The following is an 11,399-nucleotide window of genomic DNA, read 5'->3' on the forward strand; positions in this document are numbered from 1 at the left end:
CACTTCTTCCCCTAAAACGCAATGGGTGGACTCTAACAAATTCCTGCTTTAAAAAGGAAATACAGCCTACCAAGGTGGGAGGGAGGGGCACGTTGCCAATTCTACCAAATGTCTTTCAGAAAACAGAAGAAAAATTAGAGGAAACACTTCTTTTCAGAAGAAACAGAAGGACTACATCCTTGCTCATACTCTGAAGTCAGCACTACCTGGATACCAAAACCACACAAAGTCATGATAAGAGAAGAAAATCACATCTCATGAACAGAGATGCAAAAATCCTCACCAAATATTTAAAATATTGCCAAATCAAACCAAACTATTTACAAAAGGAATTATAACCATGGCCAAGTGGGGTTTATTCCATGTACACAAAGTTGGAAAATAATAAAACTCTGTGGAAAGAAATAAATGAAGAACTAAATTAATGGAGAGATAGTCGATGTTCATGAAGACTCAATATTATTAACATGTCAATTGTTCCCAGCTTGATCTATAGATTCAGTATAATCCAAATGAAATCACCAAACTTACTCTAAAGTTTATCTTGGTGGGGGCAAAAGACACAACAGCCACATAATATTGTAAAATAACACAGGTGGAGGACTGACCTACCTGAGTTCAAGGCTTACTCTAAAGCTCCACTGATCAAGACTGTGCGACGTTGGCAAAAGAAAGGACAAACAGATCACTGGGAGAGAAGAAAGGGCCAGAAATAGTCAGTAGACCATTCATAAAGAAACAAAGGCAATACAGTGGGAAAAACCATATACTTCCAAAAGGCAACATAGACAAACTCTAGATGACTTGAGTTTGGCAATGACTTTTTAGATAAGACATGAAAGACATGACCCATGAAAGTAAGAATTGATAAGCTGGACTTCATTAACATTAAAATTTTCTGCTCCATGAAAGACACTATCAAGAGAATAAAAAGAAAAATCATTGGCTGGGAGAAAATATTTGCAAAAGACATATCTGATGAAGGACTGTTATCCAAAATATACAAAGACTTCTTAAGACACAAGAAAATAAACCACTCAATTAAAAATGGACAAAAGACCCTAAAAGACACCTCACCAAAGAAGATACGCAGGTGGCAAGTATGGAATGTAAGTTGTCAGGGAAATTCAAATTAAACAGCAATAAGATACTACTGTCGAAATGGCTAAAATCCAGAATAGACAATACCAAATGCTGGCAAGGACGTGCAGCAAGAGGAACTCTCATCCTTTGCTAGGCCCACTTTCTTACAAAGTGAAACATACTCTCATCATATAACTCAGCAATCCTGCTTCTTCGTATTTACCAAAGGAGTTGGCTTCCCTCATAGCTCAGTTGGTAAAGAATCTGCCTGCAATGCAGGAGACCCCAGATTGATTCATAGGTCGGGAAGATCTGCAGGAGAAGGGATAGGCTACCCACTCCAGTATTCTTGGGCTTCCCTTGTGGCTCAGCTGGTAAAGAATCTGACTGCAATGCAGGAGACCTGGGTTCTATCCCTGGGTTGGGAAGATCCTCTGGAGAAGGGAAAGGCTACCCATTCCAATACTCTGGCCTGGAGAATTCCATGAACTATACAGTCCATGGGGTCACAAAGAGTCAGACATGACTGAGCGACTTTCACTTCACTTTGAAAATTTATGTTTGCACAAAAATTGATGTTTACCACAGCTTTATTCATAATTGCAAAAACTTGAAAGCAACTTCAGTAGGTGAATGAATAAATAAATTCTGGCCCATCCAGACAAGAAAATATTCTGCACTGGAAAGAAATCAGCTATCGAGCCAAGAAAAGACATGGAGAAAACTTCAATGCAAATGACTAGTGAAAGAAGTCAATCTGAAAAGGCTACATACTGTATGATTCCAACATACAGCATTCTGGAGAAGACAAAACTAGGGAGACAGTGAAAGATTGGTGGCTTCCAGGGTGAGGGGTTCAGGGGGAGGAACGAGCAGGCAGAGCCCAGAGGACTTTCAGCAGGTAAAGGACTCTGTGAGATGCTATGATGGTGAGCACATGTCACGGGACACCTGTCCAAACCCACAGAGTGCACACGTCAACTCTAAGGCAAACCATGGGCTTCAGGTAAAAACAACATCGACACAGGCTCATCACCTGTAACAGATGTACCATGGAGGGGTGCTGACCTGGGGGGGGGGGGGGGAAATGCATGTTTGGGGGCAAAGAGATAAAGGAAATCTCTACTTTCCCCTCAATTTCGCTGCAAACCTAAAACTGCTCTTAAAAAATAATAGTCTTAAAATACAAAAAAACAAAAAACAAGTAAAAAGAAAAGTGTACCAAAATTCCAGAGTAAGAAATATTAAGAGGGACAGAGCACGTCCTGCCATGTTAATGGAGTCACATCATCAAGAAGATATAAAGATACCGAACATTTACTGCTTAACGGCGCTTCAAAACACATGGAGCAGAACTGACGGGAGAGAAACAGACAAGCACACTTTTGGTCACAGACTCCAGGATGCCTCAATAACTGAAGGAACAGGTAGTCATAAAGAGAGAACCAAAAGAACACACTGTCAACCAACTTGACCTAACTGACACCTAACTGACATTTATAAAACAAAAGACACACAAACATTCAGAGCAACTTCCTTTATAATAGACAAAATTATATTGTCTATTATAGAATGGCCTCAGTGTGCATCAACAGGAGAATGGACAAAAATAGATTACAGTATATCCACATGGTGGAATACTGCTCAATAACAAAAAAAGAACTGTTGACACATGCAGCAATGTACATAAATCTCAGAACAATTACTCTGAGCGAAAGAAGTCAGATGAAAAGAGTTAAAACTGCCTGATTCTATTTACATAAAACTCTAGAAAATGCAAAGTAAAATAAAGCTTATATTTAGAATTCATAAAAAACTCTTTCAAATCAATAAGACAGATAATTGAGTAGGAAAAAAAATGGCAAGAAACTGAACACATATATCACAAAAGAGAATGGCCAAATGAGTACATCCACAATAAATGTGCTCAAAGGGTGTTAAAGCTCACTAATCGTCAGGGATCTTCAAATCATAATTAAATACCAGTACACCCACAAGGAGGGACAAAGTTAAAAGAACCAAGTGTGGGTGAGGGTGTGGATCAACTGGAAGTCTCATCCACCATGTGAAGGACAACAGGTTGGAACAATCACTTTAGAAATCTTGGCACTAACTTTTAGACTAAATATATGCACTCCTTAAGACTCAGAAATTGTATACACATGTGTATCAAAAGATATATAAAAGAATGTTTGTAGCAATAAAATATGGAAACAAACCAAATCTCCAACAATGGTAGAACAATAAAGTGTGGTCTAGCCACAAAACAACACTGCACAGTAATGAAAATGAACGTGGATGAATCTCAGAAACATAAACTTGGTGAATCAAAGAAAGCAGCAAAAAAGAATGCGTAATGCATCACACCATTTATACCAAGCTCAAACATTAGCAAAACTCACCTGATGTCTTTAAAACTCTATCAGTTTGATGTTAAAGACTCGGCAACAAACACAATAAACTCCCTTAAATGCACTATTACAAATACGCAAAATTAAAAATTAAAAAATGAAGTGAAGTCATTCAGTCGTGTTCGACTCTTTGTGACCCCATGGACTGTAGCCTGCCAGGCTCCTCTGTCCATGGGATTTTCCAGGCAAGAATGCTGGAGTGGGTTGCCATTTCCTTCTCCAGGGGATCTTCCCGACCAGGGATCAAACCCTGGTCTCCCACACTGCAGGCAGACTCCTTACCCTCTGAACCACCAGGGAAGTGGTGGAAGTTTATTTAAAAAAATAAAAAATTTTTAAAAATCTAAAAATCCAAAAGTTCGACTTGTCTTGATAGTGTTAAGATGAACTTTTCCTTGCTTATACTCTTATTCAAGAAATTTTAAATAATTTAATTTTTTTTAAATTTATTTTTAAATAAAGTGATTCCAGACAGTTTATTTCCTAAAAATCAAATCTTAGTAGGTTTTGTTTTGTTAGCATTTTCCTCCCAGAGCTGGTAGTTGAATCCACAAAGGGCAAAACCACGCCAGCAGCATCAGAGAAACAGAGCAGCAATGGCAAGTCTTTGTGACGTAACAAGACACACGTGTAACTTTCACACCTGCTGAGGAGGGTCCTTGGTGTCCCATATGCAAAGTTCGTTTCCATCTAAAGGGAAAGCACAGGACCGCCCACTGCAGGCAAGCTGAACGTGGGGTGCAGGCTTCACGGAATCCACCAGGAACTTTTCCACCACGATGTCACCCGCACGGCCATCATTCCTGGAGAAAATCTCTTGTGGTTCTTCCATCTTCCACCTGGAGCCCCAAGAATATATGAACGACCATGGGCATGATGCTAATGAAGACCACAGTCCGTTGTTTATGCCCAATTACCAGTACAATCATACACACACACACACGTCACACCTCCTGACTCATTTCCCCTCTTCTCCCCCAAGAAAGAGAAAACAGAAGTCATGACCTCTCCAGAGGTTCGCTGCCATGACTGCTCATTGATCCCACAGGTTTTCAAGTCATGCAGACCCGGGCTCCAGTCCTGTGGCTCCCACTGAGCAGACCCACCGAGACGTGGGGTGTCTGCAGCTCCCCACCCTCACAGAGGCCTGGTGATCACCAGCCCCGAGCCGCACCTCCAGATCACGGCCAGAGTTGACAGCTGACACCAACGATGAGGATACAAAGTCATCTCCTACACTGGTCGGTGGAAAACTACAAAATACATTGCTATCTACTGCTCATCTGGGATCCAGTCAACTATTCTACAACATTCTGTCATCCGAGTTGACTCTCAGATAACATAACCACTGGTTCACTGGTCGTGTCTTAGAAACCACAAATCAATGAGACACGGGCAGAAACAGAAAGCTTCAGGCCCTGTCCCACCTCACAGTTAACAACTCTTTATCACCAGCTTACACACGAGGCAGCAGCTCCAGGTTACCCAGCTTCCGCTCTGCCTCACAAGCCATCACAGGCTCCCGGTGCGCCTGAAACCTAGGGACACAACCACCAACAAAGCTAAGAGCAAGGGCCTGACTGCCCGACACCAGGCTGGTCGGATGGACTCAGAGAACCCAGCCCTGTGGTCACCAGGCTGGTGGCTGTGGACTCAGCCTGGACAGGCCTCATGGGGAAGCAGCAGCTAGGGTAGAAGAGGACTACGTGGACAGTGACCAGCAGAGACAGGGAGGGAGCAGGAGGTGGGAAGCTGATGCTCTTGAGGGCGGTCGTGGCATGGTGGCCACTGAACTTCCCATGGAGCAGGGTCATCCTGACGCTCAGATGACCCTGGGGCACTTCTGGTGGTTGCTAAACAAAGAAGCGAGGCAAGAAGGGTTGGCGTTCAGGAGACGCATGGTCATCTGGCAGCAGCGTGTGAGGGTGAGAGTCAAGAGCGGCCAGGAGGGAGCGACGGGCTGATCCCAAGTCCAGACGGGGATCTGGCCCGGAGAGCCTGGACAGCAGCCCTGTGAGCACAACAGGTCAGCAGCACGCAGTCCACGTGCCCCCTTCCGTGAAGCCCTTTCTGCCCCAGCCCACTTCTCACTGCTGCACGGCTGTTGTCCTAGCTTCCAGGCTTCCAGGCGCGAAGCCTAAGTGAACGTAACCCTGTCTCTGCCCTCATGGCCAGCCCACGGCCGGCCCTTTATTTCTTCATGGGGACTTTCAGATTTGCCCCCAGACTGGTGTGGGGCTGGTGGCCAGTGGAGGGCCATGATAATCCTAAACTGTAATCTGCCATGGGTGGACACCTGGTGGATTGTCAGCCAAAGCTGCAAGGGTTCTCTCTTTGAGCGACAGAATCCCATGAGAACGCAGGTGCTGCGCCGGGGTACACACGCCCTTTGTAGGAGGAACGGGACCCGGTCTGGGCCGCGGGGCCCCAGCATCGGGGTCTGCTCCCTCTGTCTCGGACTTGGTGAGGTTTCCCTCCATCTCAGCAGCCGTAATGGACTGAGACATACAGTGTGCAGGGTCCCACGCCAAGGCCTGCAGGCCCACCTGCAGCTCAGGAGGCAGGTGAGGGCGGAGTGGGACAGGGGGTGAAGGCACCTGGGAGCCGGGCTCCAGGGCGAGGACCAGGGCAGCCCAGCTGCACACCCTCCCCACCAGCATTTCAGGCAACTGGGGTCCTGCTCTGCCCACTGTCACAGCAAGACGGCAGCTCTTCTCATCTGCCTTTCAGAGGGGCGGAATCTGAGCTCCAGACAAAGTTCCTCCGACCCTGGGTGACATCAGGACTGCACACACCAGAGCAGGATATACTCTCCTAGAGGCATATTCATTTCCTCTTGCATGAGGAGCCAGCATGGTGGCTACTGCCTACAAGTCAGATATTCTGCCCGGAAGAACCCCGCCCGCACTGGATGAAAACAGAACAGTTCTTACGTGAACCTATAAGGTAAACACAATTAAAATGGGACAAATGTTCAGGTGAAAACTATCCTCATTTAACTTTTCTGTTAGCAAATTAAAACAATCAAATAAAAGTTTCCTAGAAAATGGATTTTTCTCAACCATCTCTAGAACAATCCAGCTGTCAGGAATATCTTTATTTTCCAGAGGCTATATCAACCAAAGAACACATGAGAGAAAACTACACACACACACACACACACGCACACACACGCATACGTGCACACACACACAAGCACACACGTGCACACACACATGCACATGCACACACACACACATTTACATGCACACATGCAGAGCTAGTGTAAGCTGCACAGCTACACATCCCAGGAGAGGCCTGTGCTCAGGATGGGCCCAGGGCAGCTCCTGGGAGACACGCTGGACAGGAGTGAGTCTGCAATCTGAGACCAGTCTGACTGAAGAAGCTCCCCTGAGGTGGTTTCCAGGGAAGCCGCCCCTCCAGGGCGGCCTCAGGAGCTGAGGTGGTCCGGGGAGTAGTGTGAGCTTGCACGGCTGGCCGCAGTAACCCTGGACTCCAGGCCCGGCAGGTGTCCCTGGTCTCACAGTAGCTGGGAGAACTAGTTCGCCTGACTTCCCGGGGGTGGCGGGGGGAGAGGACGTTCAGAGCACCTGCTCTGGACCAGCCCACTCACCTCTGCCCACCGTCCTTTCACGGGGAGAAACCCGAACACAGCGTCTCCTCTGAGCTGCGCATGGCCTGGGACCTGCCTCAGAGCGCTTACTTAACACTGGACATACTCCTCACACCTGTTAGAACATCTGCCTCCCTGTTTCCGAGGCGTGGCACCTCCTGCTAGGTTTTCACCAAGCCCTTTCCACTTTCTCCCCAGAGCCACAGGAATGCCGCCAAACCACACTTCCCGGCTGCAGGGAGAAGCCACAGCCTGAGGTACAGGAGGTGCAGCAAGGCTGGGAAGACCAAGAGGGCGGGCGCTCGCGGGAGGCGCACCTGAGCTGCTGCTCCGTAGGCTCACCTGGCCAGCAGTCCCGGGCTGCCTGCTGTGAGACCAGTACATGGACCTCCACTGTGTGAAGCCCTGAAATATACGATTACTGGTGGCAGCTGCCCTGACGCCTGCAGAAGCCGGTACCCGAGGCGGGGACGGCTGTGACCCTGCGGGACGGTGCTTAGTGACGGTGGCAGGCAGGGCACGGGGACAGAGCAAAGGCTCATGGTCAGCAGTGACTGAGCCTGTGGCCTTGGAGGAAATGATGGGGGTGTTTGTAGCCCACGCATAAAGTTGGCTTAAGCAAACAGACACGAGTGGAACAGAAAGTAACCAGAGGCCCGGGGACCCTGGGAGACAAACTGCAGCCCCCCCCCGCTCCCCAAAAGCAGGGCCATCCAGACTCCTTCCAGGGAAGGTCAGGTCGGGCACAGCCAGCTTCCCTCCCAAGCCTTTTAGCTCCACAAACCCCAGGTCTAAGTCCCTCAGGTCCAAGACAGAGGAGCGAGCAAGTGCGTGGAAAGGAAAAGCAAGGCCGGGCCAGTGGAGCTGGCGGCTGGCAGGCGGAAGGCACACAGACAGGAACCCAGGCACTCCTGGGAGAGCCAAGAGGCCACAGACACGGCAGAGCGGGCACGACGACAGCCGGCTGCTTGGGACTGTGTGTCTCTGGGCGCCCCCTCCTCACAGCTGCAGGAGGGGGACCGCGGCAGCCCCTCCTCACAGGCCACAAGAGATCACAGAGGGGAAGGTCTGAGGGGCGGACCTAGGGCGTCACGCCCCCGGGCAGCAGTCAGGGTCCACCAGGAAGCTCTTCCCACACCCCCGCCCAATTCCAGCTCTGCTGGGACCCGGCTCCCTTAGGACGGGGAGCGGCTCTGGTGGGGAGCAGTTCATGGTCGCGGGACCACGAGGAACCATGCCGGGGCCCCACGGGAGAGCCGTGCATACTGGGAGTGCTCTGTGTCCGGCTGTGCCGGGGGTGTGAGGGGCTAGCCTGTGCTTCCAGGACCGAAGCAGAAGTCCGGCCACCAGAACGGAAGCAGCAACAGGCGCTGCTCGTTCCCCAAACCACTCCCTTCCCTTCTGGAAACTACACTGCTAGCTTCCCTAGCAGCCAGGTGCCACCACGTGGCTGAGTTCTGGCGTGGAAGGAGCGGGGAATCTAGGGCACAGTGAACCTAGGCCACTTAGGAGCCCAGAAAACCCTCCGCCCGACTCTCTTCTCCCCGCACCTCTGGCTGGCTGGAGGGGCTTTGGGGGGCCTAGTGAGAAGGAGACTGCGAGACGGAGAGGACCCATGGGCAGGAAACAGGTTGTCGCCTATCAGGACTCTTTGCTCCTACACGAGCCTATCCCTGCTGACAGAAATCCTTTAACTTGTTTCATTTACACGAGCAATACAATGCAAAATATTTAAACAGCACAGAAATAATACAGTTGGCCTTTCCCCTCCCTACACCACCTCCTTGCTGTGTCTTCCCAGAGATAATCACTTTGAGAGTCCCATATGTGCATCACAGGAAAAGTCAGAGAAGACACACTGCAGTCAGCTTCTGATGCGGTTCCTGTGTATCTGAGGCTGCATAAGCACTTTAAGAACATGTGGTGACAAATGACCACTAAAGAGGCCATTGCTCTAAAGTCACGTCAGTAAACATGGAGCAGAAAGCAATCTCAGATGGGGGTAGGCTGTACATTCAAGCCCCTTTAGTTACACAAAAGAACACAAGCTGCACAAAATTAGAAAATCCATACAAGAGAAATAAACATCATGATTCTCTACTTTTCAAGTAGAGAATCTCCTGCATCTCCTCCTGTTTTTTTCTTTTGTATAAATGTGTATATTTTTAGAGAAAGAAAATTACTCCCTTTTGATTATAGAAAGATTATAATCTTTCTCTTTTAATGACTAACCCAGCCAGAAATGTGCCAATTTATTCTTGAGTTTGGAAAATACAGTGTGGTAATCAGACACTAGGTTGAGTGCCCACAGTAAAATGATATATGGCACCATAATTAACGTACCCTTGATGGCTTGCTTAGTAGCTAAAGAAAATATAAAGTTCTCTGCATTCACCAGAATAGGAGACAGGTTCTAATTCTAGGTCCATGGAGAACAGAACTAGTATAAGATGAAGTAATGGTTCATAAAGGTATGAAAGCACCAAATTATATTCTGGCCTCCCTGTGTCTTTAAGTCCTTTCCTAAGTTAATAAACTTTAAAAGGTTATATTTAGCTGCTTTAATGAAGAAAAAAAAAAAAGATATCTTCTTTCTATTGTCCCAGCTGAGAGAAGCCTGATTTTACAAACCGTTGGTTCTTAAAACACAAATTTTGTACTTTTATGCCGCAAAATGAAAGAGAACAAAAAATGTTGCTGCCATATCAGTAAACTAAGGACTCTTGTCGCCATCAAGCCATCACATCACAACCTCCCATTGGGGCACCCTGAGGAGACTCAGGAGGGGAAAGCACAGGATACTGGTCTGAGACAGCTGAGGTGCATACTAAAGGAATGATTTCAATAAGCCAAGATTCTTGCATCTTCTCATACATAGAAAAGTGCTGGATTCCTTGAATGGAGATATCTGGTTTTCTTTGTTGTTGTTAATCAGTCGTCCAGTTGTGTCCAACTCTTCGAAACCCCTGGTTTTAATTAACAGTAATCTTCTGATGTTCCAACTACCAGGTCTTTGTTACAAAATCTCCTATATATATCCTGGCTCCCCCCTTGCCTCTCCAAAGCAGTCTCTCAGAGCCATCTGAGATGCTGTGTTCCAGGCTTGAAGTCCTCAGAATAAAACATAATCTCAGCTTTTCGGTTGTGCATTTTTTTCAGTCCATACCATGACTTGCTGCTGCTACTGCTGCTAAGTCGCTTCAGTCGTGTCCGACTCTGTGCGACCCCATAGACGGCGGCCCACCAGGCTCCCCCGTCCCTGGGATTCTCCAGGCAAGAACACTGGAGTGGGTTGCCATTTCCCCTCTCACTTGTTAGGCAAGCACAAATCACTGACTACCAATAACAGTAATGATGCTTAAGTTTTAAAGTCATTTCTTGATGCATCTCGATGTATCTCTATACACTCCCCTGTATTCCAGTCTGATATGGTTTTTTGACCGGAAAATGTTAAACTTGGAAATGGCCCAGGTTGAGCAGAATGTCACAGGTACCAGATACTTCTTGCAGGAGGAGGTGTGGAGGTCCACAAGTGCTGCCTCCATCATCAACCCAAACCACTGACTCCCCACCTGGATGCAGCTTGCCCTAACTTCACGCAAATCAACGCCACTCCCCTCAGATAAGCAGTCTTAAGTCTCTCAAGCCTCTTTTACACGCCTATAGGTGACATAGATGTAACACGTCAAAGCGGCAACAGACACATTTTTTAACCCAACACATGACAGTCTCCTCAGCAACCTGACCAACCCACACCGTGTAGCTACTTGGCAGAGCTCGGGTTCTACAAAAAGGGGCACAGGAGTCATTGCCTGCTTTTAATATTTACACTGCACCTGTTTCCACAAAAGTGATTCAGCACGTTCTAAAATGAAACACGGGGACTGGGATCAACACAAAAGTATGATACTAAAATGAACATAATCTTTCTTGGGAAAGTATTTTTCAGTGGCCAATAGGCGCCCATTAACACCATATCCCAAGTTTAACAAAATAAATCCTGAATATAAACATAACAGCATTTTAAAGCCTCTCTTAGTAGTTCATGAAGTAACACGCTTTTAAGAGAGAACAGGTAACGGGCGCACCTGCGTCTCATCTGGGGCCCCTCAAACCTATCCCTGAGTCAGACAGGTGGCCAAGTGTACTCACAATCCGGCTGAACACCAGGCAGTTTAGGGCCAGCGCCCCGCCCCCGTCGTCATGGTTACGAACCTGGTCTGCGTCATCACTCCTTCGCCATTCTCGCGATAACCCAGAGTCAACGCAGTACCCCTATCCGGCCTCTGCCT

The 11,399-nt window shown here is 47.6% G+C and overlaps 1 protein-coding gene across 5 annotated transcripts in view; it reads right to left on the bottom strand.

Moving 5' to 3' along the window:
- The window catches only part of WDR27 (WD repeat domain 27), a 141,690-nt gene extending 130,297 nt beyond the window's left edge, over positions 1-11,393 (bottom strand). For 2 of the 5 annotated variants that reach the window (XM_043888380.1, XM_043888379.1), the window contains exons 1-2: positions 11,323-11,393; positions 4,138-4,333 (exon numbers count right to left, since the gene is read on the bottom strand). In XM_043888380.1, coding sequence (XP_043744315.1) covers positions 4,138-4,333; positions 11,323-11,336 — 210 coding nt within the window. In that variant the 5' untranslated portion in view covers positions 11,337-11,393. Of the gene's footprint in view, positions 1-4,137; positions 4,334-11,195; positions 11,296-11,322 lie in introns of those variants that run through there. The other 3 variants (XM_043888381.1, XM_043888378.1, XM_043888382.1) reach the window with 3 other exon arrangements.
- Positions 11,394-11,399: the final 6 nt, after the last annotated feature.

This window comes from Cervus elaphus, chromosome 26, assembly GCF_910594005.1.
Source record: "Cervus elaphus chromosome 26, mCerEla1.1, whole genome shotgun sequence".
Classification (NCBI taxonomy): Eukaryota; Metazoa; Chordata; class Mammalia; order Artiodactyla; family Cervidae; genus Cervus; species Cervus elaphus.